Source organism: Thunnus thynnus, chromosome 11, assembly GCF_963924715.1.
Source record: "Thunnus thynnus chromosome 11, fThuThy2.1, whole genome shotgun sequence".
NCBI lineage: Eukaryota > Metazoa > Chordata > Actinopteri > Scombriformes > Scombridae > Thunnus > Thunnus thynnus.
Window position 1 is genome coordinate 9665559 of NC_089527.1, and position 27126 is coordinate 9692684.

At 41.2% G+C, this 27126-nt stretch overlaps 1 protein-coding gene across 2 annotated transcripts in view; it reads left to right on the top strand.

Annotated features, from left to right (window-relative positions):
* The window catches only part of hdac4 (histone deacetylase 4), a 145129-nt gene that overhangs the window by 109840 nt on the left and 8163 nt on the right, over nt 1-27126 (top strand). For both annotated transcript variants that reach the window (XM_067603111.1, XM_067603112.1), the window contains 11 exons: nt 1274-1460; nt 1940-2073; nt 2868-2970; nt 4537-4583; nt 7615-7722; nt 9497-9552; nt 9892-9979; nt 13001-13120; nt 13231-13328; nt 19975-20093; nt 20803-20936. In XM_067603111.1, coding sequence (XP_067459212.1) covers nt 1274-1460; nt 1940-2073; nt 2868-2970; nt 4537-4583; nt 7615-7722; nt 9497-9552; nt 9892-9979; nt 13001-13120; nt 13231-13328; nt 19975-20093; nt 20803-20936 — 1194 coding nt within the window. The remainder of the gene's footprint in view (nt 1-1273; nt 1461-1939; nt 2074-2867; nt 2971-4536; nt 4584-7614; nt 7723-9496; nt 9553-9891; nt 9980-13000; nt 13121-13230; nt 13329-19974; nt 20094-20802; nt 20937-27126) is intronic.

Below are 27126 nucleotides of genomic sequence, written 5' to 3' on the forward strand. Positions count from 1 at the left end.
GTTCATGGATAAATACAACATAAATTTTATATCACTTTATAGCTCACATGCTGTCACACACACACACACACACACACACACACACACACTCACGCACACACACACAGTCAGGACACCATGTCCTCATCTGTCTAGCCCATCCCTGCTGCCCGCTCAGCCAAATTCAATCAGACACTCCTCTCACTGTCGCCATGGCGCCCATAGTGTAAGCAGACACGCCCTTTAGGATAGGAAAACAGGGTTGCTTGGTGAGACTCTCTTTTAAAGGAAAAAGCACCTAAATATACACATATACTAGGATTAACTTTCCAAGTGTTTACATGAGACACTTTTAGATGAAATCATTAATACGTACATGTTCCACAAGTTAATTGATTTCCCATTTTGTTTTGTTTGTTGGGTCAGAAATTTGTCAAGTGTTTGAGGCTGTTTCCTTTGTAATTACATAAAGAGAATAATATTAATAATATTTTTAATATTATTTATTATTAATAATATCCATGAAGTAATATTATCCATTATCCTTATCAAAAGACAGATGTACTGTAAGTATAGAATTTTATGTTGAAGTATAGTTCAAGAGGTCAGTATTAATAACTTGTCATTTAAAGGACCAGTGTGTAAGTTTTAGTGGCATCTAGGTGATGTTGCAGATTGCAACCAGTTGAATACCCCTCCGCTCCCCCTCCCCTTCCAAGCATGTAGGAGAACCTGCGGTGGTTGTGAATATTGCGGAAAATGCAAAAGACCCTCTCTAGAGCCAACGTTTGGTTTGTCCATTATGGGCTACTGTAGAAACATGGTGGTGCAACATGGTGGGCTTTGTGGAAAAGAATCCAATTTAGATTATAAAGGGCTCATTCTAACGTAACAAAAACACGGCTCTTATTTTCAGGTGATTAAACACTCATTTAAACATAAGTATGAATATTATATTCCATTTCTGCTAATATTTCTGCCAATAGATCCCCCTAAATCTTACACACTGGTCCTTTAAAAAATGAGACTGCATTACTACCACATTTGGAAATATGTAATTTTATCATTTGAACCCTGTACACCAGGTTTGCTGCTTTAATTCTGTAACAGAAGAGAAAACTGTCACGTTGTGAATCAATATCAACTCTTCTTGTTGCAGCCAATACTATGTAGTATAGCAGCTTTGAATTTACAGATATCTAGTGCCATCTTCTGGTAAGAGAAAGATATTGCAGTCCAGCTGTGATTCAGTACATGACGCTTTTCGTGTGTTTGTGTGTATGTGTGTGAGCAGCAGGCTCTGCTGTTAGAGCAGCAGCGGATCCACCAGTTGAGGAACTACAGAGCCTCAATGGAAGCAGCCGGGTTGTCAGTCAGCTTTGCAGGACATCGCCCCCTCTCCAGGGCTCAGTCATCTCCGGCCTCAGCTTCATTCCCAATAGTGGTGCAGGAGCCGCCCGCCAAGCCTCGTTTTACCACAGGTCTGTTGAGAAATCATACAGGTCGTACACATACAAATACCCGATGCAGCTAAACATGAAAATGATGCCTTTGATTTGTATTGCTCTCAAACAGAGTTATATCATAAAGTAGGGTGGCAAACAGTAATCTAGAAACACATGTTCACCCTGCTGATTGCACCTTAGAGGAAACCTTTTCCAAGAACTACACAGCATGATGAGCTGTGTCATTCAGTGGCTGTGTACATCCACAGGGCTTCTGACTATATGAATCACTACAGGTGTAATTTATTGTTCTGAATCACTTCTTCTCTGTGGATCTACATCACATAACCTTTTGCCAGTAGTGAAGAAGTGCAATAGATAATCACTCGCATCTCAAAGTGTGATTATAGGAATCCTACTGCGATGGCTGTTCTGTCCTTGTTGTTGGAGATGCACAATCACTCTGAACCTCTTTCTCTGTGTGTGCATGCTTGTGTGTGGTGTCTATTTTCTAGGTCTGGTTTATGACTCTTTGATGCAGAAGCACCAGTGTATGTGCGGTAACACAACCAGCCATCCAGAGCATGCTGGTCGCATCCAGAGTATCTGGTCCCGACTACAGGAAACAGGTCTAAGGGCACACTGCGAGGTAAGGCCACAGTTACACTTGACCACACAGGTGTGGCCTGATGGGTTTAATATCACTACAAGAAGACAGACAGTAGAATAAATACACTATATGTGACAATAAATACAATCTTTTAGACTTAAATTGTCTTGTGCAAGAACTACAGTTAGTCAGTATGAAAAATTTGCCAATTGGGTTTGGTGCAATTCTGTCCTCCGTCATCCAAATTACAGTGTGTACTTTACATTTATCCATTTTCTTGTAAAGCCATGGGATATGGTTATAGTATGCAACATGCACAGCATTATAGAAATTGATAGGTAACCAGCACTCAAAGGTAAGTAATTGTTATCTTTGTAAGTCTTTGAATGCAAATGGTAAGAAAGGCCTAAACAAATAAAATATTTCAAAAGGATTTTAATGTTAATAGAAGAATGTTTCTGTCCGCAAGGTGCAAGTTATTGTCAGGACCAGAAGGGGGCAGTGTTTAGCCATTTTCTGTTGACACTTGGCCTGACCAATAAAAACCACACACTATAAAGTTATGGCTTGAAAATGATCCAGAACTCTGCTTTACACATGCAGACACTATTTGGCCTCCTTTATATGCACAACTTATTCCTGATTGCACTCTCAATCAACGTCTCACACCGAGACTACATTCGTGCAGCATCTCACTCTCTCCGTGCGCCTTCCTCGAGTGACTATATCAGTTTTGATGGTGAGTGTGGACACTTAACAGAATAGATCATTTGTCTGTCTCTGTCTCATCTGTTTCTATCTGTTCCTTCTCCACTGTGCTTCTCTGTGTCCAGTGTATCCGTGGTAGGAAAGCCTCGTTGGAAGAGTTACAAACAGTCCACTCTGAAGCCCACGTTCTCCTGTATGGAACCAACCCACTGCGGCAGAAGCTTGACTGTAAGAAACACATTAATACACACACACAAATTCACAAACACTCTTAATTTGAGCTAGTCTACCAACTGCAGTATAAATGTCCTCATAGTGTATCCATTCCAGGCAATCTGACTGCTTGCCTTGCTTCTGCCACCTGCTTAATCAAGATTAATCTGCCAAGCTGTGGACGCTTTAAAATTGAGATTTTTGAGCATTGAGATTAATGCAGTTTTATAGTATTTATCACACAGGTGACAAGCACAATATGCCAAGATTCAATGCACAGTTGCTCAGTGCAACACAGGCAATACACTTTACATACTGATTTACATCTATACATGGAACATTAAGTATTAAGTGACTTTGTCAAATTGAGCAGACTAAACCTCAGACTGAGTCTCCAACTAACCCATCATGTGAATTCTGTGAATCTGCAGCGTCTGTTAAAGGAATCTGCTTTAATGCTTAAACCGTGTCATAACAAAAGGTCCAATCTAATAAAGTCCTGGAGGTGTTACGATAAGGCGAGGACCCGCTGAAGCTGTTAAATTAAAAGTCGCACAGGCTGCTTAGTCACTTAGGTCTGGCCTTTAGCGGCTTAAAGCGCAGGTGTAGCCGAGGCAGTCTGTGTGTATATGTGTGAGTGTATGTGCGGACACCTACAGTGAGGGGCAAACCCCAGTGGTCGTCTTAGCTTTCATTCCAACAGAGACATATATTCCCCTTATTATTACTCTTTACATAGGAGTATTATGAGATACTCTAGTGCAAGTTTAGCACACATGTGGGTTTGTAAGAAGTGACAATACAAACTGCAATAAACTAGTAAGGAATTAAAGTATCCATAGGTATAATGTCAAGTTGTCCTCTCAATATGAGATATGTTGTCTTTGTCAGGCACTGTTGGTTAGCAGTAGGTTAGCACGTGTGCCAGTGAGCCATAATGGGATCCCAAACCTTGGTAATGTGAGTGCCACGCTTTGCCCATTGAGCTTCAGAAATCTTGCTGTTGTAGTCGTGAAACTTTACACTAGTGCAGTTGTCAACACTAGATTTACATCAGTTTAAGGTTTTGAAATCCGGACAGTTAAGATTTTACATCGCAACATTTCTTGTAAACACATAACCAAGGTAAGCAGTCAGTTAGATTGAATTCAAATGAGAGTGCAACCTCCTATGAACTAAAAAGTTTCATGTTTTTCATGAAAGGCTTTTAATGCCTTTTGTAAATACATAAAAAATGAGGGTTTTGGCATTAAGAGGGGGAAAATGTAATTACCAGACCAGGTAGTTTATGTTTTGTTTGTCTGACCTGCCGGAAAATTAAAGTTTAATTTCCATGAAACAGATCTCTTTATGGTTTAAAATCTTGATTTCCCTTAAAGAGGGAGACGGGTGATTGTAAGGGCAATGAGATGCTTTTTTTCTTCACCTTGACCAATTAAGGCATGCCCCCTGTATACTCTCACTGCTGGAATAGGTCAGAAAGTCAAATGCTGCAGTTTCTAAGGTCATGGGCTCGTTTGTGCAGAAAGTTAGCTCTTCACCTACTTTTTCTAATTCTCATTCTCTGTGCGTCTTTCCCAGGTTCAGTGAGCCCCATGTTTGTCAGGTTACCATGTGGAGGCGTAGGGGTAAGTCACTTTTTTTCTGATTATAAAGTTGTGCTTTTTAACTACAGATAAGTCATTTTACAAATATTCACAGTGTAATTAAGTATTTGAGATTTGTGTGCCTGATATAACTTGGAAATTATCATTGTTAGTCACGCTGGTTTATTCAGTGGAAATTCTTGTAATAGCCTATTGCGTTTTTTACAACATCGTGTTAATCTAATCAATACCCAACTGGCACTGTTCCATCTGACTTGAAACAAATTAGCATAGTTTCAGCATCATCAAATGGTAGTGTAATAACTGTTTCCTTCACCCACTCACTCTCTGCCCCCTGCCTAAATAATGGTTCCATTTGTTCTTGTTCCACCAAACAAACGCACACAATCCTAACACACACACACACACACACACACACACACATACACAAACACCGCCCCTCAAGGACCAGAGGCAACAAAAGCTGTTGCTTGCCTTTCCGCCGTGTTTGTAATTATAACCAGATGTTTTCAGCGTACAAGATGTGTATGTGTGTGTGTGTGTGTGTGTGTGTACATTGGTATGGTGGGGGGCGTGCATTTGTTTGTGTGCATAGCAGTGTGTTTGAGGATGTTTGTGTGCTAAGGCAATGATTTAGATGGTTGCTCAGTTGGAAGTGCAGTCTTTTGAAAGGGATACACCAGTGTGTGTATGTTGTTGTTGTCTTCATCACAATGTCGAAGATCGCTTAAAGCCATGCCAGCACCCACCTACTCACCTACACCTATACACACACACACACCTACATCGTCCGTCACTCGCTCTTTCTACATCTCAAACTCCTCTGCAAGTCCTCCATGCCTCCCGGCTCTCTCTGTCTTTCTATCTCTTTCCCCCCCTTCTTCCCTCCCTCAGGCCTAACTGCTGCCGCTGTGGTGGGAACAAGAAGAGCCCGAGCTCTGCAGCGCTCTGTTCTGCTCTTTATAATGGCAAATGGGACTAAATTGTTGTCTTCCTGTCATACACACACATACAACACACACACACAAACACACACATACACCCACACACACACACATACACACTTACAGAGGAAGGGGGCTGAAATTAGGCTGTCAGCCTGTGGAGAACCATCATTCCGTCATACCAGCACGTTCCTGCTCTTTTCTACCTCTTAGACACACACACACACATACACACACAAACACACACACATACACACCCCTTTCACTTTTTCCTGACCAGCTTGTGTCCCACTCCTGGCTCGAGGCAAACTAACATCAACATGGGGAATAATAAAGCACTCACAGCATCTGTTTGTGCTCATTAACCTGACTTGTATATGATTCAGTTTCCCATTCACTCACTCACTTGGCCCTACATTCGCTCGCTCACTCAATCACTTACTCTGCTACTACATACCGTCTTCCTCCGTCTCTTACTCCCTGTTTGTCTGTCCTCACATTCAACGCCATCATTTTTTATTCTATGGAAATGCGCCGCAGTTCTATTTCTCAACAAATTCTTTCTTGGCACAACTTAAAAAGAGCTTTTTTTTTTTTCTTCCCTCCCTTCCCTGTGGATGTTATTATGGAGTCCCCCCCCCCCCCCCCCCAGCCTTGATCACTCCCGTCACCGAAGACAAGAGGAAAGTAGGCTGGCTGGCTGGCTGGCTGGCTGAAAAGCTATCGGGTCTCTTAACACACTGACTGGTTGAAGGAGCTGACTGGGTGGCTAGGGTTAATGTACCGGTCGGCCAGTTGACTGACTGAAAAGCTGTCAGTGTGGATGAAAAGGCCGACTGTCTGACAGAGAGGGTGACTGGCAGGCTAAGGTTAACATATTCAAAGTGGAAGAGCCTCGGGTTTACATCAGAAAGCCGCGTTAGAGCTCTGGCATCGGCCGCTGCGCACATGTGTGTACAGTTCAAACACACTGACACACAGACTTTCCTTTTCTTCTTTTCCTCTGCCAGCTTCTTCTCTCTGTGTTTATCATGCGCTCCATCTGCCTGCAGTATCTGCCATGCCTGATGGAAGTCGTGTATATTATCCTGCGCATAGCTCTGTTTACAATCAATCACATAGAATATTGTGGTCCACTTGGCGTGTATGCGTGTGGTGTATACATGTGTGTGGATGTACTGTTGTGATTGGGGCCGAGGGGCCGTCCGTGCTTTAGCATTAATCAGGCTTGACCACTGAATGGTCGCCCTATGTCTGGACACACTCAAACACGCACGAACATACACGCGCGCACACAATCCATCCTGAAATTTTGTTTTCACTCTATAAAATAAATAAATATGTGAAGAAATGCTCAATTCTTCTGATAACTTTGCTCCACTTGGTTCTTCTACGTCTTAAAAGAATCTTATGTGCTTTAATTTCCTTTTTCAGATGACAATACTCTCTGTCCTCTAACATTTTTAAGTAAATAAGAAATTAGTTGTAAGTCACCAGTAGTGAATATTACCAGTTGACTTACATCTATCATAAGTAACCACCAAAATGTGTGTATATTGATTGTATTTATATATTGATTTGTTCAAGTTGTTTTTTTGTGTGTTTGTTTTTTTTTCTCACATGTGAAGAACAGAACATTCAAATTAAATTTATTGATTGACAACTTAACAAGCAGCTGCTCTTCTATTATTCTAAATTAAATATTCAGGAACTATGCTGTCTGTTCTAGCAGATTTGACTGTTTATCTGTACGATTAAACTGCTAAATATGTGTTACTGCCTCATGATTTCTCTCTCTCTCTGTTGTTTTCTCTTGATGTCAGCGAATGAATTTTCCATCAGTCTGTACACTGCCACTTCTCCATCCAGTGCAGACACACTTTCAAAGACTTAACTTTGATGCTGTGAGATGACACAAACTAAATGATCTCAAATGTGCTCACAGCTTTACAATTGCTGTCACACTGAAGCACCATAAACTGCACCATCAAATATCCCTAAATTCCTAAATAAATGAAAAACAGTGCAAAAGCCAATACTTCCAGCTTTTTAAAAAAAAAATGATATAAACAACACATGACTTTGTGTGTGTGTGTGTGTGTTGGCAGGTGGACAGCGACACCATTTGGAATGAGGTTCATTCATCCAGTGCAGCTCGTCTGGCCGTGGGCTCGGTGGTGGAGCTGGTCTTCAAAGTAGCATCAGGAGAACTGAAGGTGTGTGTTTGTCACGTCCGTGCGGTAAATTCTGTTTGTGCATTTAATAACTTCTAAGATGGAGCAAACAAGAAACAAAGCTCGGTTGGACAAATTACAAAATAAATACATGACCGCAGCTTTGAAGGGTTTCATTCTGGTCTGCTCGCCTTGTTTCATTTTCCACCTCAGTTATTTCAAAAGGCCTTACATCTGCCTTAAAATGGGTAAAACTGTTGTTGTTTTTTAGATACATTGTAGATTGTGTTCATTTTTATATAAAAGTAATGCGAATGGATGAATCCAGCCTTGTTAATGCTGCTATGAGATGTACTGTGTCCCTTGTACTATACATCCACACCTCAAGAAAAGAGAAACCTCCTCCCAAAGCCAAAAACACCTATCTTAAATGTTCTCATTAGCACCTCTCAGACAGACATCCCCACCCCCGCCATGCCTTGCCCACCAGCCAGTCTTCCTGTGTCTGTGGCAGCAATGGTTGCTTACTGTTTGAACCCAGCAGGGAAGCCCGACACACGGGCACTGCAAACGTTAACAGTCCCCACTAACAGGCCTGCTTTATTAGCCTTACACCGCAGCCACCTGCAGAGCAGCCGTCACACTTAGCGTTAGCTTAGCACCAACATACCACAGACTAATGACATTCCTCAGAGAGACAGTAGCACGCCATGCTTATACCCACATGGATTTTAGCTGGGATTGCTAGCCCTCAGTACTACTTCTACATATGGGCATAATTACTATGAAGGAATAATAGTCTGGTCTTTCTACATAGCACATTGTGTGATTATTAATATCAGACCTTAAAAGGAAAATCAAATGTATCGCGTCCCCTGGGACAAAAAAAAAAACTGAACTCTAACATGAATAGTTTGGACTTTCTCCATCTAGGGTTAAGTTCACAGGTATTGACTTGCCCTCAGCTTAACCTGATCTTAACACATATATGCACATGTGTACAGATGCTTATGCACGCACACGCGTTCACACACATACATGCTTACACACATACAGATGGTCCTCTGAGGATCCTCTACAGCCAAAGTACCAAATTCCACCTGCACCACCAACTCTCTGAACTCCACAGAATGCCATAAATCTACTGCTCACACACCCACACACTGTTCTGTCTCTCCATATGTTGCTTTCTGTTTTTTTTTTCCCAATGTCTATTTTAATCCATAGTTATTTTTCCCCCCGTATAGAGAAACAACGTACCCCCCTGTCTCTCACACACCCAAGTACATAATGTATTATGCAGCCTGCTTTAACTGGGTCTCCTCAAACCAGCTGAGGCAGTTGTCTCTACAATAATCTCCTGGCTGGCTGCTAATCCACAGCAGCTGACTCAACATCATTAGTCCAGCTTGCCTCGCTCTACATCAGCCCGAACATCTATCTAATGTCCCCACATAGCAGTGGGAGCCCCAAAAACAGTTGCTGGGAGTCCCGCAGGTCCCTGCCTTAACAAAGCTCCCCTTAACTGACCCTGAAGTACTGTAAGCATCTGTTTCTGTGTGAAAGTGTGTGTGTGTGTGTGCAAGTGTGCACATTTGAATTGCTTTAGATAGTGACATTTTTAAAGAAAGATTGTGACAGGATTAAGGTTGTTATTGACCGGGATCAAGGTGAGGTCATGAAACATATTTAGTGCAGTTAGTATTATGTGTTTTTGCTGTGCAACCACACATCCGTAGGTCAGACAAAACCAACTTTCATGGACCGTGTGAGTTTTTCTAACTGTGTGAATGATTTTTTTTGTTTTCACCGACAGAATGGTTTTGCTGTAGTGCGACCACCTGGACACCACGCCGAAGAGAGCACACCTATGTAAGTGCGCCTGAAATTTGACCAAGAAAAAAAAATCCGATCTTGGCTGTATTATAGCAGCTTTATCAGAAATTTCTCCCTGAATTTCCCTTCAGTACATATATTTTCCTTACTCTCACCCTCTCTTCTCTCATTTCCTCATCCTGTTATAGACATTTGGAATTCTGTCGTAATACTCCCCTCCTGATCAATGTGTTTTTCATTGAAAAATGTTTTCATTTCGCTCGCGTGTATGCATGTGTGTAACAAAGTCATTTTGGCTTGTAAATATGTCATTTCAGAAAGTTAAAAGTGCTATCTCTTTATGGCCTTCTCCCTGTCATTTGTCTCCGTTCTCAGGGGATTCTGTTACTTCAACTCAGTCGCCATAGCAGCCAAGCTCCTGCAGCAGAGGCTCAATGTCAGCAAGATCCTCATCGTGGACTGGGTGAGTGGATTGTTTGTCACATAGCTGTTTTGGTGAATGAACAGCTATTCAAAGGTGTACAAGCACCTTTTTTGGCTGGACTGCAACAGCTGAGCCAGCCCTACACACGTGTCTTTGGCCCGGCTCAAAATCTCTGCCGTTTGCTGCCAGTTGGTTGCAAAATGCATTCTGGGATACTTGGCCGTCCCAAGTTTCGATGGCCTTCAGCCAACTTTGGCCGACCAAGGGTGTAACTTCATCACTCAGTTGTAAATTTCTCCGTAGGACTGTTAAATGTCACTTTATTAAGTTTTAATATTTTTTCAGGCGAGAAAGTAACCATTTAGATTCCCAATATATAGTCAGTTAATCCAAATAAGCTCTATTTGGAAAGTTTTCGGAGATGTGAGGAGCAGCTGGACGGGTACTAGCCAGTCATCTCAGCTGCTAGCGGCCCGATTCCGAGATGATCAGCTGGTCAACGTCCGTCAACATCCCGCAGCAGAGTCAGACTGGCCATCAGGAGCCAGGGCTGGTCTCTATGTGGGCCACTTGAGAGGCCGTTACACCAAAACAAGAGCCTCTTATGGCTTTTCCTCCCTTGATGTCACCAAACATAAAACCTCTCGTTTAGACAGGCTTCTTTTTAACTTTATTTGGAAAAATAAGCCACACGGGGTAAAAAAAGGAAGTTTGGTCGTTTTGGACTTTTCCTCATTCAACCATATTATCAAAATTAACTGGATCAAAAGATTTATAAAACAACATTTTTCTTGTAAAACGGCTATTTAACTATGTTGGACTTCTGTATTCATATGAAGTTTTTATAGAGAAATATAGTGTTCCTGTCTCCCAAAGTGAGCATAAGACTGTAATTAATGAACTGTTAACTGGCATTATATGCTTATCACATTGCAGCTCAAATATGTATAACACTGTTACTTTAGCCAATTACAACATTACTGATGATGGCATATTGATGGCATTTCTATCTTTGACAAAACATTCAACATAACACCTTCATCAGAAACTCACTTGTTCCAAGAACAATAATACCTATTAAATATAGACAGACAGACTGAGCTCTTGATGGTAGAATATGAAATACTGTATTTACTCCCCCCCTACAAGTATGTCCAAGAACTTTTATTTAAAATCACACATTGATATTACCTTACACTCCATTATTTATAAATATATTCTTAATATAGAAGACAAATGCTCTTTTTGTAATTATATGGTGGAAACACTGGAACATGTTTATTCAGTGTGACAATGCTTTGGGCTGATTTTCAGTTGGATCTTAAAATATATTTTGGTAAGGAAATTTTACCTAAAGAACATGATTTGTTATTAATATTCAACAATCCTAATTTATCCAACAATGAACAGTATGTCATAATTTTTGCCAAATTTTACTGTCATAAAATGAAATTCTTGAAGAAGGTACCATCTTATATTATATCTAAACAAACAGATATAAGCATATATCTTCAAACACTGTCACATTTAAAAACCTGTAATAAAAATTAACCAAAACTATTAAACTCTTCAGTATTATGCCTGATTAAGTAAACCTCTTGTGTGGGATCATATATATGTTCATTTTAATCTATTTCTGTCATGGAAGTAAACACCTTTGTTTTTCTTTTGTTTCAAACTCTTCATCTATATTGTGTAACATTCCCTGAAAACTCACGTTATGATTACAAAATGTTTTGTTTGAAAAATGTCACAAAAGTCAAATTGGCTTCAGTCAAAGCCAAAGCCAGGCGCACTTCCCGTGGGCTTGGTCGCCACATGTCGCCACTTCCTTTATCCGTTGTTTCAAATTAAAAGCCCTCTAGCATTTCATACACGGTCCAGCCGTATACTGGGTCTTGTTTCTGTCAATGTAGTGTAGTTCAGTCTTACCAACCTAGCACGATGGAAACATACAGTATGACTGATATGTTTGATCCTCAGCTCCTCCTGTTCACATGTTGAAGACACTGAACCCTAAATTGCTCTTGATGGTTAGACCACCTCCTCGCACGGCAGCTCACAGCCTCAGTGTGTGAGTGTATGTGAATGAGAGGCAAATTGTAAAGCGCTTTGGATAAGAGTGACATTTACCACGATTCCTAGTTGTTCTGGTGTACCCACCTCACCTTTCGTCTAGTCCTGCACTCAAATTTATGGGAATGGGTTGTTATGATGACTGTTAAACATCTTGTTTGTGTTACCATTATAATTTTGTGGCAAGTTTTGAATAGTATTTAGACAGAATATCTTAGAACTGCAAAACATACACAAGCCATATAATATACTTGTTGTGAGAGAGAGAAAAAGGGCTTGAAAGACTAGTTATTTAGGTCAGACACTGTCCCCCTTTTCCCCCCGAAAGACAGACAAAGTCATTTTTAAAAATGTATGACAAAGCCGTGGTCGTGTCTAGGAGGAGTGCTCTTCAGTGGCGTCTCTGGCTGGTCATGGCCATTCCCAAAAGCCTTTGAAGGGCCTTTTCATTTCCTCTCTGTCTGTCACAGGGGGACTTTAAGTGCAGCTAGCAGCTTCATTGTCATGCCACTCTGCCTCCAGCCAACAGGGACATTTTAGGACTTGTGTATTAAAGCATTCTTGGGATATAAACAATGAAGTCATTTAATTGATGTCATGTTGTTGGCAAAAAACAAATAACTTATTGGAGTTTAGTGTTTTATTTAATCCTGCTGACCATCCCTTTTTGACATCACAGCAGGCTGCAGCTGAGATACAGACTGTCTGGAAATATTGCTTTGTCATTTAGTCGGTCTTAGTACAGGTGCAGCAGTTAATTTTCATGTTTCATGTGCAACTCGTTCACTTTCCACGACTTTTGATGCTCTTTTGGTCACAAAACAGCTTCTGTAATACCTGTACTGCTGAGCTGGTTGCTCGAGCAATATAGTCAGGGTCAAAGGCTAATTTAGCTGAGATCGTTCTTATTTGTATTCTTAATCACAATTTTTCCACATTCTATGTAAGAGTCTGCCCTAACCTGCTACTTCGTGATGTTTACAGGATGTTCATCATGGTAATGGCACCCAGCAGGCCTTCTACGGTGACCCCAGCGTTCTCTATCTGTCACTGCATCGCTACGACGACGGGAACTTCTTCCCTGGCAGTGGAGCACCTGACGAGGTGAGAGGGACCACCAGTCTGTGTCTTTGCTGCATGCTGGTAATTTTTAAAAATGTATGCGTTACTGACCCAGTCGTGTGTGTGTGTGTGTGCGTGTATATGCAATATAGGTTGGCACCGGAGCAGGTGTGGGCTTCAACGTGAACATGGCATTTACTGGTGGACTGGAACCTCCAATGGGTGATGCAGAGTACCTTGCTGCATTCAGGTAAGACAATGATATCATCTGCTGCTTTAGAGATAGTTTGTGACTTGAATGGTCATGTTGTAGATGTTCCTCGTGACGTTAAATATTTGCCTTGTCCACTTCCTCCTGCGATGCCCTTTGAGTATGCAATGCCTTGTTTGTCGAATGATCTACCAGGGACTGTCGATGCCAGGCCTGACTTCTATTAGGTTCACTGTCTGGTGCTATTTATAACCTCCCACACACACACACACACACAGACACACATGCAAAACACGCATGCATACGCACAGCTTGAAAGATCTACAAGCGTACAGGCATGGACTCGCCACAGACATGTATTGTACATGTCACATACAAATTTTGGTTCATGCAGCTGGCAAAAGGAGCAGGTCTGGATTGGTTCCAGCGCTCTTTGAAGATGAGCCCATGGTTTGCGACCGTGTGTCCATCTGGCCTGAGCCAGACACATCAAACCGTCAGTCCACTTTCTTTTAGCAGCTTTCGGCACGCAATCCCCCGGAAGCACACCTTAGCCTGTTAATGCACCCCAGACCCCTTGTGATCTCACTTTCTCTCTCTCTCTCTCTCTCTCTCTCTCTCCTTTGTATTCTTCTCTTCCTTCTTCATTCTTCTCTTTGTACCCCTCTGTGTGCATGTGCGTTGATGACAACTACCTAAAATATATCAAAGTACAGACATTATTTATAACCCATCACGGAAAACAATAGCCAACGCAGTCTGCCTCACACACATGCCTTACTGTTGATACATAGACATTTGTGTCTACTTTGCTCAGAAAATACAGTTAACACTCGATTATTATTAACAAGTATAAACTTTTTAAAATACTTTCTGTTTTTCATGTGGTTCTCCAGAAATTTAGTACTGCACGTACATAAAGTCGGTGGACTCACAGGAGAAAGATTTCAAGGAAGAATGGTTGTAATTGATGGAGCAGAGGCTGAGACATCCTGACTTTTAGTCCCGGTGTGGATCACACTACAAAAAACACTGCATCCTGCGATTCCCATAATGAAACTCAATATCGTCTCTACCTAAATACTTACTGCATCCCAAGTCCCCACTTCTTTAAAACACCACACCTTCAATTTGTAATGCAAGCTTTAATGTTCAGTTATTTTCTCAAACTTTGAAGAGCCAAAGCCACAGAAGACTTTATACAAGTAGTTTAACAGGCTGTGTTGTACTCCTTGTGATGAGTAAACTGAATTTAATGTGTAAAATCAGTGGACTATGTCTTTTAACTCTTTTAAGGGTATTGTTGGAAGGGCGTCGTTGGAAATATTCCGTCTGTGTTTGAGCCCATCGATACATATTTCAGTTAATAGGTAAAAAACTGTGCTTCAGTTAAAGCAACCCACTCTGTTAAACATTGGAGCCACTTGAACATATAGTAATTTTGGTATTTATGTGTTTGTCCAGGGGTGCGTGCATGCATCTGAGTGAACGTGCATGCGGAGGGGCTTGTGTGTCGGGTTTATGTAATTGTTGGTTATTGAATCGGCGTTCTTTGCATTATGGAAGAGGTCCAAAGAGATAAAGCGAAGGAGATTTTGGGTGTGACCCTCAGACCCCGGCGCCATTAATCCCTCGTGGCTATAGCAGTATCGGACAATTTATAGGCCCCGCAGGACAGCAGCAAACCTGTCTCTCAGCTCATAGATCTGCCACACACGTGCATATACCATGCATGTACACGTGTAAATAAAAATGCACATGCTGCACACAAGCTCATAGAAATGCAGAAGGCTCAGGCTCAGACATACATGAAGTGTGCATGTTTATGCACAAAGAACACAGAGAAACAGATGCACAACTGCTCACACATGCAGCTTTTACATCAGTGTGCTCACACATGCATAACCACATGTGCATGGACACCTGATAAACAGGTTCTCTCTCTCGCTCTTTAAATTTCATTGTTTATCTATGTGTTGTGATCCTCTCCCTCCTCTTTCTCTCTCTCTCTCTCCCCGTTTTCCTCTTCCCTCTTCTCTTCGGGATGCGTGCCTTGCAGCCAGCACCTTCCTATTTCTCCGCTGGCCTGTGCCACGTTGCATTTGCAGGGGATCAAGTCTGAGCCTCCAGAAAGCACAGAGAAAAAAGATAAGAAAATTGGCCCTAATGAAAACCAGAAGCACCGTCTCTCTCTCTCTTCCTCTCTCTTTCTCTCTTTCTCTTTCTTTCTCTCTCACCTCCTCCTTTCACTCCCTCTTTTGCCATGAACTTGGAAAGACGAGAGAGGAGGAGAATTAAACTTAATTCAAACCAGCTCTCCGCAGCGCCAGATGACAGGGCTTTGAAGTGTAAGTGTGCGTGTGTGAGTTTTTTGCTCTCTTATTCCCTCTCTCTTCTCCCGCTCTCCTCTACTTTTTTTTTTATGAACGGAGGGGAAAGCCCTAAAGCTCTCCAGTTTAACCTTTTGTTGGCTGGTTTGATGAGCACTGCACCCTCTAAAGGACAGAGTCTATATTTTCTTTCAAACTGAGTCCTGCCAGGCCTTTCACATGGATCTCTCTGATGGTAATGGCTCATTGTTTGGCATTTTTCTGGCATTTTAATACTACATTACCATTAGAGAGTTTGGAATTAGATGGTAATAGTAATTAGCTCTGATAAATACAAGCATTTTCTATGTAGTAATGCAATCACCATATAAATTGAGAGATTTTAATTGTAGGAGCCAATGTGTGTCCTGTCTGAGTTTAACTGAAAAAACTTTAAAGACATAAAAATTGATTACATATGTTTGTAAGTAACAGAATTGTATTTTAGAATATTAAATAACCAGTTTATTGAATGACATGTTATCAAAACAATATGAGAATCATATGTAATGCTTTTTCTATTCCATTCCAACGTCACATTTAAGCCCTTTGGACTCCATGTTAGAAACCTGGAGTATATTGGATCAGAAGGCATAATCAAGAGTTATTACACAAATTTATTCAATCAAAAAATTACCCTTGTACTCTGGTGTTAACCTGTGTGAGTAAATTCCTTTGCACTCGAAATCACATAAGATGACAGGTGCCAAAAACTTAATGCTCCCGTCAGAATCAGTGGAGGAATAATTAGTCAGAGCAGAACAAAGGAAAATAGGCCCCTCGTGAGGTTTAGCCTGGTGCAGTTTGCAGTCTATAGAATATAGAAGCAGGTTTAACGGGCAAAGGAAGATGTGTTTTATGGACACATGTAGGAAGAGACGCTGGCAGCGAGAATAAAACTGTGTGTGTTTGCGTTCGCATTATCTGTTGGATAAGAATGACGTCCTCATCCTCGTCCTCAGTTAGACTGACGCAGTTCATTTCTCAAATGCAGTAATTCATTTCAGTCTAAAAAGATTCGACACACAATATCCAATACTACTTGATAAAATACACTAAACAACACACATTGATTATTGTCATAATACATTGTTTAAAAAATGAAAAACATAGTTATCCATCGTCGCACATGCAGTGTACTACACGCAACTATTAATGAAGACTTAAAGGGTAACTCCACAGATTTTGTACAGAACAGTCATCATCGGGAGAACCATACTCAGCCTGTGAAAACAGTTCAGTAATGACTAATGTATCTCTGGAAAGCTACAACAGACTCGCTAAGTTGCAAACTGGGGAGTGGAGTTTACCAGGCAGGCAGGGTCCAACAAGGTGCATTATAAGAAAGGTAAGATCGAGTGTTTTTGGAGCTAACCTTCACTAGAAGTCTAAAAGCTTCTGCATTTGTTTTGATAATCCCTTTTTTTTAATCTGTCTTCCATCTTTATGAAAACGCAAAACTAAATTGTTGGGAGTTTAATGACCATACAACATTTCCACACAGTCATCAACACATACAAAAACAGACACAGATTTATGCACAACTGTTGCTAGGTAAACAAAACACCATACCAAGCAACATTTTATAATACATGCTTACCCAACTAATTCCATTCACAGTAAGATCTAGCCGTGAGAGAGCCAGCAGTGGTTTAGATCGCAATGTCTTCGCTCAGGATGTCCCGTAGCTATGGCTCAGTCGTAAACTCTCCCCTCCCTTAATTAACAGAAAGGCTTTTTCATCTCCACATACATAGTCTCTGATTCACGCACAATTAGTCCTCCTTAAAACCACTGGCTTCCCCTTATACTGCTCTTCTAATTGATTGCTGTGGCTTTTTATTTCTTTAAATGTCAGGATATTATTCCAGGGGGGTGCGGGTTGGAACTGATGACACCAGCAGTTTTCAGCATCAGGACCAGAACTGTCTCTGTCTGCGTTCAAGGTTGGAAGAGGGGAGAGTGTGGGAGCTCTCGGTAGTTTAAGTATCCTTGGCGGTCAAGGTTTCCCTCTACGTCGTGTGTCAGCCCACATAAGCGCCTGTGGCCAACTTCCTTTAGTGTGGGGTCTTTTATGGCCCAAATGTTAATGGGCCATGGCTGTGTGTAAGTTTGTGAGTGGGCGGAGAAAGAGAGAGAAAAACATGAAACACATGCAATAAAATAAACAGGAGGTGAAAAATATTAACATGCCTAAGCATTGTGGTTGGTAATCACATAATTGTCTAGTTATTTTTGAGGTTTTCCCAGGAACAGGTCTGTGTTTTTGACCACTGTCTGACTGAAAGCTTGTGTCATGTAATTTTACCTTTATCATCAACTGTTCGTTCATACCTTGACTCATTCGGTCTGAGTTCTTTTTCCAGACTCCACCCCCCACAGGTTCCTCCAGCCCTTGCCCTCTCTCATCTTCTCGCTCTCTGTGTCTTTATCTCTCTCACTCTAACTCTTTCCATCCTTATTCTTCATCTTCCTTACATGACGTTTTCTTCTGAAATGTTGCCAGATGCATGGTAACACACAGTGACGCACGCACTCCGTGTATCCTTGCTGTCTGAGACTACCAAAGAGCTCCTAATACTACCTCCCGCCTCTCCCCCAGACAGCTGTGTGTACGTATGACTGTTGTGTTGTGGTTGGGGGTGTGGTGTGCACAGTTGAGGGTTATAATTTGGTGGTGAACGAGAGATGGAAAAACCGGTGGCCTCCGGAGTTCAGGGCACGCTGCTCGCCCACAGCCAGCAAACCATCACCGTGTTCCTGAGGTCGGCAAAGTACAGGGGACCCACGGCGGAACCCTGTGGTACTCCATCACTCAGACCTCACCAAAACACTGCTTGTCCAAATGTCAAAGACTCAAATCGAATCCTGTGCAGAACCTGAGCAACAGCGAATCTCCGAGAATCACTTGTTTGGCCATCGGGGAGGTCTAACTATTTATGAACCAACTGAGAAGTGTTAAACAAGATTACTATGACACATTATCCTCCTGAGCTTCTGGTGTGCCAATCCTATTATTGTAGACTAGTTCAATGATTCATAAATCCTGATTTCAAATTTATAGTTGCACTCAAAAAACTACTTAAATTAATAAAATTAATCTATCTTTAAACAATTTATAAATCACCTTGTTTTTATATCTCATGCAGTCTGATCCAATCTTTCTGTGCAAAACTATATTAGCATTAAACACACGTACCGTATGTTGTTTTTTTAAAACAGGTCATCAAATAAACCCAACTCTGTTCTGTGAATGACATATTGCTCGCAAGCGCTCCCTCCCTACCAGCTGTGTGTTAGATGAAGGTTGTACACAAACAGCCCTCATTCACCACACCCATCCAGTGTTAGAATTATCCTCCCGGACTTAACACACATACACACATGCAATTATATCTGTCCTTCCGTTTCTTCTTTTTACTTAAGGGTCTTGTATTGCTGCCTCCAAATTTTCAAAATTACCACTTTAAGAAGTTCACGCTGTAATTTTCACTGCCACACACGTACTGTACATACAAACTCATTAGGTGGATGTTTGCTTTGAAAACCATGAAAGAGAAAGCAATGCTATAAACAAAATTAGAATTTCAGAAACTGATACACAGCAATTCAAACTAACTCGGTGGAAGTAAACAAAATACTTGGAAAGTGACATGTAGCATCTCCTTGTGGGTACAACATATACTACAATCATCAATACAATGTTAATATTTGTACCAGTAAATTCTAGTCATCCTCATTTAGGCATCAAAGGTGACAGAAGTGACTCTGCACAGTTTTCAAAGTTTCTTCTCTCACAAGCATTTATATGTAGCTTGAAAAGGGTGTAAAATAGTTTTTAAGGTAGGAGAATCTTTATCAGAATATGGAACATGTTTGAAATGTTGCCCTTAATGCCCTCAGTGCTTCAGTTCTTGTTTCCCTGTATGTTCAGACAGTTTGTATCCTCATCGGATAGCTTCTAATAGTGGTATCCTAAATTTTCCTTGCATATTTGCTCATCAGGCTTTGTGGTTTTCCTTGTACTTTGGAATCGGTTTGGCAACAGTCTCTTATCTGAAGAAATTTGATGTATTTTGCTCACTAGCCTTCCTTTCAAGGGTAGCAAAAAAAAAACAACAAATGCATGAACGCACTTGTTTTCAAAGTGTCGTATATAAAGTCACGATACTTGTTGAGAAGATTGAAAGCTTAAATTTAATTCACCTGCCTGTCTTAATTGTCTTCCATGTCATTACAGTCTCCAACATAATACATTGTTTTGTTAAATGTCTTTTTTTTTAAATGTCTTTTTTTCCCCCTGTTGTTTACTCTAGGACTGTGGTAATGCCTATCGCCAATGAGTTCGCCCCAGACGTGGTTCTGGTGTCTTCAGGCTTTGATGCAGTAGACGGACATGCTCCACCTCTGGGAGGATACAAACTGACTGCCAAATGTAAGTACTGACCACAGCTGTCCAGTTAATTAATCTGTTTTTTTTTCTAATTCATAGCTCTTCAAACATCTTACACATTTTAATGTATGCTCTCACACATGTCGTTCGTATATTCTGCCTGTACAATGCAGCACAAAACGATTATAGCAGGAAAAACTCACAGATACACAAACACATTCTTTGTCCTTATTTTGTGCCTCTGTATTCAGATCGAGACCTTGGCGTGCCAGCAAAGAGCTTTTCTAAAACCATCCTGCAGATCTCAAATAAGAGCAGCGGTCTTGGTTGTAAGGGGGTGATATGGGTGGTTTACAGAGGATTGCAGGAAGAGGGGATGGGGGTAAAATTCGGGGGAGAAGAAAGTAAGGCTGAATGCATATATTAAAACTTCCCTCCTCCTGAAAGAAAAAGATCAAAGGCTTTGACCAAGTCTAAACGCAAAGCCGCATTTATTAAAATTAAACCTGGCTCATATTATGGCTTGTTTTTTGGCCCCCAGTAAATCCACGGTGCACTCTCTTTCTCTCTCTTCCTCTCTCTGATGCAGTCACCCCTTCCTTCATCCATGATCACACCCCCTTTTCTTTCTTTTTTCTTTGATCAATATCCAAAAAGGAAGTTAGAGCTTGAACAGCAGTGCTCCCCCCATCTCATTCTATTCTTCTCTCTTTCTCTGCCTTCTCTTTGCTGTCATTTCCTGTGTGTCCAGGCTTTGGCTACCTGACCAGGCAGCTGATGGGTCTGGCAGGCGGTCGGTTGGTGCTCGCCCTGGAGGGGGGTCATGACCTCACTGCCATATGTGATGCCTCCGAAGCCTGCGTCTCAGCTCTGCTTGGCAACGAGGTAAGATGAGAGCCAAGAGGAGGAGGAGGGATAAATTATTGTCAAAATATCCTCATAAATTACTATCAAAATATCCTTGAGAAAGGCACTAAGATTCAACAAATACATCTGGAATCACAGACTAAATCCTTAGACTGGAGTTTAAACAGGGACTGAACTTCACTTGTGTTTAAAACCCTCTTGTAAATGTTCAGTATGTCACTGAGTAGATAAAAGCAGAGCAATTCTTAAAAAAAATGGTGAGCACTCAGGATGAAAAACTATCAGAAATACAGGACTTGCTGTATTTTTGTTTGCCTCCATTATTTATGGTACTGTGATGTCATGATCACATCTGTTCTTTGTGTCGACACACTCAGTTGAACACAGTAAAAACAATACTTGACCCCTTATAGAAAATATGATCTGGTTAGTCATAAACTGGCATATTAATGTTAACTGTAAATTCTTTTCATTGTTCAGAGTCATTTGGTTCTGTGTGTTAAGACACACATGATGACACGGAGGTCTGTTCTACTTAATGCATTAATGAGCTTTATTAAATGTATTAATGGCTCCACCAGTATTGTTTATGTTTAACCATATTGCAAGTGATCATTCAGGACTTACGCCAGCTGAAAAGCATCTGGTTTATTTTTGTTGTCAGCGTGAAATTTTCTAAACGCAGTTGATTTACATTTCTGGCTACTGCTGATGCAAACAATTTTCTTGAGTCTGACATTAATAAAAATCGACTATTTGTCAGTTATTATTATGTATATACATAATAATAACTGACAAGACAGATTATGTGTATGAACAGGACATGTATATAATAATAACTGACAAATAGATATTTTTAATTCTTCCAATGTTAGAGATGTCATGAATGAACACTTTAGCAAGGATGGTAATAAGAATTACTTTAATCCCCCAAAACAATAAAGTTATAGATTTGATGGCCCTGTTACACAGATATACTAAGCTTTAAAAGTTATTCCAGAACGAGCAACAGCACTCTTTTAACCAACTTCATGTTTTCTTTCGCTGTCCCTACCACTCAGAGAGGAAGTCAACACCACACACACACACGCTACACACATACAGACACACGTCAGAGGGATAGGACTTCCAGGCAGAAGGTTAATTGTGGGAGTGTGTAGGCTGGACTGTGGAACTGAACAAACATCAACGCTTTGTGATTCATGGCGCGCAACAGAATAGCGACTCCTCAATGCCGCCCACTCTTTTCTTCCAGCTAATGAAGAGGCTGAAGTGCTTTCTTGAACAGGCTGCTCAATGTCATTCTCTCCCTCCAGATTATGCATCCGAGATAGCTCACTTGTTTTATTGTTAAAGGACTACTAAATTGTGGTGGAGAACAGGCGTTTTATAGAGCTTTAGGGGGAAAAGAAGAGGGTGTGTTGAGAACTAGTATCTTGTATCCGGATACTGTATATCTAGGCTGTGTCTAGATCCAGATCGGTCAGCTCGCTGTCCATGTCTGGCATCGGAATGCGTCTCCTCTAGTGATATTTTTTTAGCTTTTTGTTTACAATCCATTTAATCTCTGACCACTAATGAACAGCACAGAAGTACACATTTGCTTTTAGGCGTACGGCCAGAGAGGAATGCAACAGCTGTTCGGAGCCTCACTGTGGGTACTTAAAGCTTGTTAAGTTGTTTCTATTGTGTATCAACTGTCATGAAAATCCATTTGGGAGATGTGTTATACTGTCTGACTGTGGCCTGAGTGATCGAATCTCTCTGCGTCCTCGGTGTGTTTTGTGTGTATTCACGACTCTATTTAGAGCTGTCCACTTGTGATCACGCGAGATGCATTTTTGCATCAAGTAGTCCTTTGTATCTCAGAAAATCAGATTCTTGAGGTGTAAATGGTGTGTTTAAGTATGGTTGTCATTCACCACAGCTAGCTGAGGGTGATTCATACCTCAGAATGGTATGAATCACCTACCGAGGACACGTCGCACATATACACACTTGAAATTTTAAAAAAAAGAAAAGAAAAATATAAAGAGCTGTATTTGAGCAGTTGAGCATCTGGGTGTACAACTAACAACAGATCCTGATGAAACTGATGAAATTCACATCATGCAGACACAGAAAGTATACATATGCATGGTTCTCTGTTTGACCAGTGCACACGCATTCAAGACGCTTTGCAATTCCACCTCTTAGAGACATAATGAACAAGAAACTAAACAGTGTTCTGCTTAGCAAATACCTTGCCCTTTTTTTTATTACAGCTAAGTTAAATGTAAATTGAATATCCAGACTTAAACTCTTGCACTAACTTCACTTATTTTGAGAAAGTGACCTCTCTCAAGTATTGTCGCAGGCCTACCCACAAGCACACCCTCTGAGTGTTAGTTGTAATTGGAATGGCTACTGTACCTGCTAAAGCCATTATCCTCTTAGCAGCGAGGCATTTAGAACAGTAATACTGATGCATTTGGGTCTGCATTTCCTATTAGATATAATACAGCACTTTACAGGACATAAAGTGTGACTAGTTGTTTAAGTGCACATTGTCAGTGTTTTGTTATAAATATATATGAAATACAGTCTGTAGCAAAAGTCTCTGGCCTGAAATCGATGCTTGTAAAGGGCATGTTACATGAATACAAAAGTCAGAATTCACACTTCATTTGTGTTTATTTATGAACAAAAAATTAATTATATTTCTATCTTGACTTCAAACTAAGCTTGTAATAGTACTGTAAAAGTACTCATTTGGATTAGTCCTTAAATGTTTAGCCCTGAATCCTGGTATCTGTGCATCCCTAGGCCTCTTGTTCCAGCCCTGCAGACAGCTCGGGCTATAAATGAGTTCTTGGAATCGTAAAAAAACGCATGGCCTTGTTCCATGTGGATCTTGGAGCTAGAGCAAAACAAACAAAACTATAACATAGCATCACATTAATAAAACTTGGTTACTGCAACAAACCAGTCCACCGTCTCGTGGAACATGAAGACGTTGATCATCAGCAGAAAGATGAACCATGCAGGAACTTTGAAGGGACACTGGACAGACCGGGGTTTAGTTAAAGCACCGTGGAACATGTCAGCAGTGTAATTAACCCTCCAGAATATTTCTTCTAAAGAGGAAAGCACTGCTAAGTGCCAAACCTGTCAAGGAAAACTAACAGTTCTGCTTGAGCAAGTTTTACGTACGAGGGGAAATGCACAAACTAGAGTCTTAATCTAATAACTTAAATCTGTTTACCTGCACTGTGCCCACCAATGACTCAAAGCAGTATAACACAGCAATTACAGCTGGTAATGATTCAAGTATTCAAGGACACTTCAGCAGGGCGGATGCTTTTTGCTGTCACAGAGGCCTGTACTGAGGACTTCCAGTTTGAAGGACGCTCTCCTTACTCACAACACCGCCCTGCTGCAAAAATAATGAATTGGATCAGGGGATTTGCTTCTTGGGTTTCAGCAGCCTGCAGAGCACCAGACTCGGCAGGGGTTTGGAGGAGGCCACTGGATGGGTGCCATAGGGAGCTGAAAATTCGAAAATAGGCAGGAGGCGGTGAGCGTCAATTGCCTCAGCCCTGCAGGACACCCCTCTCACCAGTGCACCTGGGGCCCCGTCACTGGTACACATCTGAAAATGTTTACCCTCACACCTCTTCCAGCAGGGTCAGCCTGGGCCTAGGGATCAGATAATAGAGGGAAATGGAGTAATCATTTGAAGTCAGGAGGGAGGAAAGTATTGTTATAAAGCAGCTGTACAGAGTACAGTACTCATGCAGGTCTTCAAAGCCTAGAAAGTTATGGAATGAATTTTGATCAAATTCAGAAAAATGTTTAATATAGCTGTACATAGAGTATTAGATAAAAAAACAAGTCAAATATAGTTATTCCTGATAAGTATGATTTCAGAGTACATTTTATAAATAGCATCACTTTTTTTGTTCAGAATTACAATTTCTAGAGTGCAACATGCATCATATTGAACACCAACCATACTCCATACCATACAAGTCACAACTACAAGGTTACAGCTTTTGATCTGGGAATTTTGAATAAAAAATGAATGGTCTCATGACAGCAGTCTGATAGGATGCCTCATTGCCAGGTAATGGCTTTGAGAAAGGGGTGAACAATACAAATGTAGATGTTGTTGACTTGCTAAGTATAGTACCAAGAATTCTCATGACTTGTACCAATTGGCTCTTGGGCAACAAGTGATATCAGCCGCCTTGAACAAAGGCAGATCATTCAGCTGTGTGGAACTTTGATAACTGATAGCAAAGAAAAAAAAAAGAGGCTAAAATGTCCCTGATCAGATCAAAATGGCAGGAAGCAAGTGCTTTTATCATAATCTCAGCGAAGGTCTCTGTAATGGACATGGAATGTAGCTGGAAAACGTCAATGGAGGATTGAGCTTGAGGGGGAGAAAAAAAAAAAGCCTGGTTTGTGCAGGGGTTGTTTTCTTTCTTTTTTTTTTTTTTTTTTTTTTTTGCTTGCTGACAAAGTCCGACAAGGTCCTTGGATGGCAAATGAATCAGAAGAAGAAACAGAAGACTTCATCAAGTTTAAGCCTGTAGCCTCACCAACCAGGTTGAGAAACAAGGCAAATCTGGTCAACAAGTGGCCAGTCAGATCAAATGTGTCCACTCAGTGGGTTTTTTCTAGACGATAAAATTGTAGTTTGTGTGTGTGTTGGATGAGTGTGAATGGAGCGAATGAGTAGGCTCAGGCATGGGACCGCAGCTGGATTAGCTGGTCAGCTGTGCTTTTATTTATGAAGCTTCAAACTGCCTGAGGGTTTGTATTGTCTGGAAATATCCAGAACCCAAGACGTCACCATAGACATCTCTGATCTAACTATAGCATATAGCTTTAACCATAAAATGTGGGTTAAATGTTACAGTATACTGCAGTAGGTCTTGCTGTTCACTAACAAATGAGTTGTGTTGAGTCTTTTAGTCAAAGCTAGGCAAAATAAATGGTTAAGAAATCACAATTCCCTCTCAATTCTGTTTTGTTTATTATACAACTAGTTCTTTTATTACATGGCAGCCACTACGTCAGAGCCAAAACATCCTAAAGTTGTTCCTCTTCACCTCCTGTGTAGCTTGTACTTCCAGTATTTTACTGCTTGCTAGTGTGAGAAATACAGTATATATCTGCTTTTATTGGCAGGTTAAGACGAGCTTTGCTATAATGAGCTTTAGGTTTCCTTTGAAAGCAGCTCAAATTAGCTGGGAAAGAGAGGGATGAAAATTGCTGAATGGACTTTACAGGCTCTTTTATTCACCCCCACCTATGTAGTGCGTAATGGTGAAGTCTTTCTAGTTAAATAGCTCATGAATGATGCATTGGCGACTACACCAGTCAACTCTGAACTCGGGACTAATTGATGATTGCTCGCAAACAGATGTTGGCCCAGTTAGAACCACGGTTGTTAGCAATTATTTGATAAACAACAGGCTAATATGCTAATTGTTACCAGCTGTCAATGAGGTTTTTTGGTGTGTTTACACTCCAGTTACAGTAAGACGCTCGACTTCACCTGTCCCCCCTTGGGCCTGACTATTCACCACCATCCCCCCCGACTACAAGGGAAACCTGCACCCCTTGCTGAAAAGGTCACCTGGTTTGCACAATACACATCATTACCTTGCTCAGTTAGCATAACATAATCAACTGGTGTTGGTGACCGCCAACATATGCACATGGACACAACAGTAAACAATGGATGCCTTGTGCACTTTTCTTTTGCTGAACAAGTGGAATTCCTCCTCTTTCCACTGTTTTGGTTTCAACCTCCCTCTGGAATGTTTTTACCGGGGCAAATTCCTCACTCTCGGCTCATGGCTTTCCATGGTGTCTCAGTTTTGTTGGCCTGGACCTCATTCATTGGAAAGCTGTGTCACAGAGAGAAATAGTCTTCCCCAGGAGTCAGTCAACATGGTGATGGTAAACCACCCTTAAAGGACATTTCTGACTCAAAGACTGTGACACATGTGATGGTATGAAGACGCAGAGTCCAGGCACAACCAGGACCACAGATTCAAATAAACAGACATGTCACTATGGATGGTGTGGCAGACAAATGTATGCTTGTATAGTGCACATGAGTGTGTGTGTGTGTGTGTGCGCGTGTGTGTGTTTGCCATACCTGCCAGGTGGGGGCCCCTGGAGTGCCATGACAAGAGCCATTAAAGTTTATAAG